This window comes from Mesitornis unicolor, unplaced genomic scaffold, assembly GCF_000695765.1.
Source record: "Mesitornis unicolor isolate BGI_N332 unplaced genomic scaffold, ASM69576v1 scaffold37815, whole genome shotgun sequence".
In the NCBI taxonomy this organism is placed as follows: Eukaryota; Metazoa; Chordata; class Aves; order Mesitornithiformes; family Mesitornithidae; genus Mesitornis; species Mesitornis unicolor.
In genome coordinates this window covers 1-1,528 of record NW_010188172.1, presented here as the reverse complement: position 1 = coordinate 1,528, position 1,528 = coordinate 1, and the positions used below count along the sequence as shown (strand labels likewise).

The following is a 1,528-nucleotide window of genomic DNA, read 5'->3' as shown; positions in this document are numbered from 1 at the left end:
GGCAAGACGGCCATCGTCTCCCGCTTCCTCACCGGCCGCTTCGAGGAGCAATACACGCCCACCATCGAGGACTTCCACCGCAAGTTCTACAGCATCCGTGGTGAAGTCTACCAGCTCGACATCCTGGACACGTCGGGCAACCACCCCTTCCCAGCCATGCGCCGCCTCTCCATCCTCACAGGTACTTGGCTGGAGGAAGTTTTGGGGAGGGGTCCCTTGCCACATTTCAGGTGTTCTTGGCCAGTTTGGGGATGTTTCTCCAGTCCTGGGAGGAGGGAGGTGGGATTTTGTGTGTTGATGGGGTGGATGGGAGGATGTGGGATAGAGGTCCTGCCTGGTCCTTCCCTCCCTGGGTCTCTGTGTGCGTCCCCGTCCCTGCAGCCTTCTCATGTTCCCTCTTTGTCCCCAGGAGATGTGTTCATCCTTGTCTTCAGCCTGGACAACCGAGACTCCTTTGAGGAGGTGCAGCGCCTGAAGCAGCAAATCCTGGAGACCAAGTCGTGCCTGAAGAACAAAACCAAGGAGAACATCGAGGTGCCCCTGGTCATCTGCGGCAACAAGGGCGACCGGGACTTTTACCGAGAGGTGCAGCCCCGGGAGATCGAGCAGCTGGTGGGAGGGGACCCCAAAAAATGCGCCTACTTTGAGATCTCGGCCAAGAAGAACAGCAGCCTGGACCAGATGTTTCAGGCGCTCTTCGCCATGGCCAAACTGCCCAGCGAGATGAGCCCCGACCTGCACCGCAAGGTCTCGGTCCAATACTGCGACATCCTGCACAAGAAGGCTCTGAAAGGCAAAAAGCTGCTGAAAGAGGGGGGCCGGGGCAGCACGGAGGAGGCGTACGGCATCGTGGCCCCCTTCGCCCGGCGACCCAGCGTCCACAGCGACCTCATGTACATCCGGGAGAAAGCCATCGGCGGCGGGCACGGCAAGGAGAAGGACCGCTGCGTGATCAGCTAGGAGCCACGGGAAGAAGGAAGGGAAGAAGGAAGGACAGAAGGAAAGAAGGAAGGAAGGGGGGAAGGATGCTCGTTTCCGAATTGACTTTGGGCGGGCAGGAGGGTGGGCTGGCGCCCGGCCGGGCACAGAGGGGGTCACCTCTTCCCCAGCCTCCCTCCTCCCCAGGGATCGTTTTTACAGCCTCCCTCGCCTCCCTCCCCCGGGGGTGCATTTTGGGAGCGAGGGATGCGAAGGGGGAGGCTCTGGAGGGCAGAAGGGGGGTGCTGCTGGGACCAACATCCCCCAGGCAGACAGGGACAGGGCGAGCTGCGGGCGGCCCGGTGCGAGGATGAGTGTGGAGGGCGCAGACCTCGGCGTTTCTTTCCCTCCCAAACCACCCAGCCTGGGGTGCTGCCTCCAGGAGGGAGCTTTTTTTGTGGGGCTTTGGGCTTGGTTGTTTGTGTTTTGTTGTTGGTTTATTTTATTCTTTCAAACTTGAGAAGCTGTGCACGGACTCTGGCTCTGTGTCGTGTGTTCGTCTGTGTTTGCAAAGAAAACCACATGCAGAAGACACTCCTAAACTGTCACA

The 1,528-nt window shown here is 59.8% G+C and overlaps 1 protein-coding gene across 1 annotated transcript; it reads left to right on the top strand.

The window, feature by feature from the left end:
* Positions 1 to 6: 6 nt before the first annotated feature.
* Positions 7 to 1,122, top strand: RASD1 (RAS, dexamethasone-induced 1). The gene is made up of 2 exons (XM_010185682.1): positions 7 to 181; positions 410 to 1,122. Exons 1-2 carry the CDS (start codon positions 157 to 159, stop codon positions 958 to 960), a joined length of 576 nt encoding a protein of 191 aa, XP_010183984.1. The 5' UTR covers positions 7 to 156; the 3' UTR covers positions 961 to 1,122.
* Positions 1,123 to 1,528: the final 406 nt, after the last annotated feature.

What these genes read in the sequence shown, in the direction of transcription:
- RASD1 (XM_010185682.1), top strand. Translation starts at nt 157, where the DNA reads ATGCGCCGCCTCTCCATCCTCACAG. An exon ending in CCGCCTCTCCATCCTCACAG is followed by an intron (nt 182 to 409) that starts GTACTTGGCTGG and finishes CTTTGTCCCCAG; the next exon opens with GAGATGTGTTCATCCTTGTC.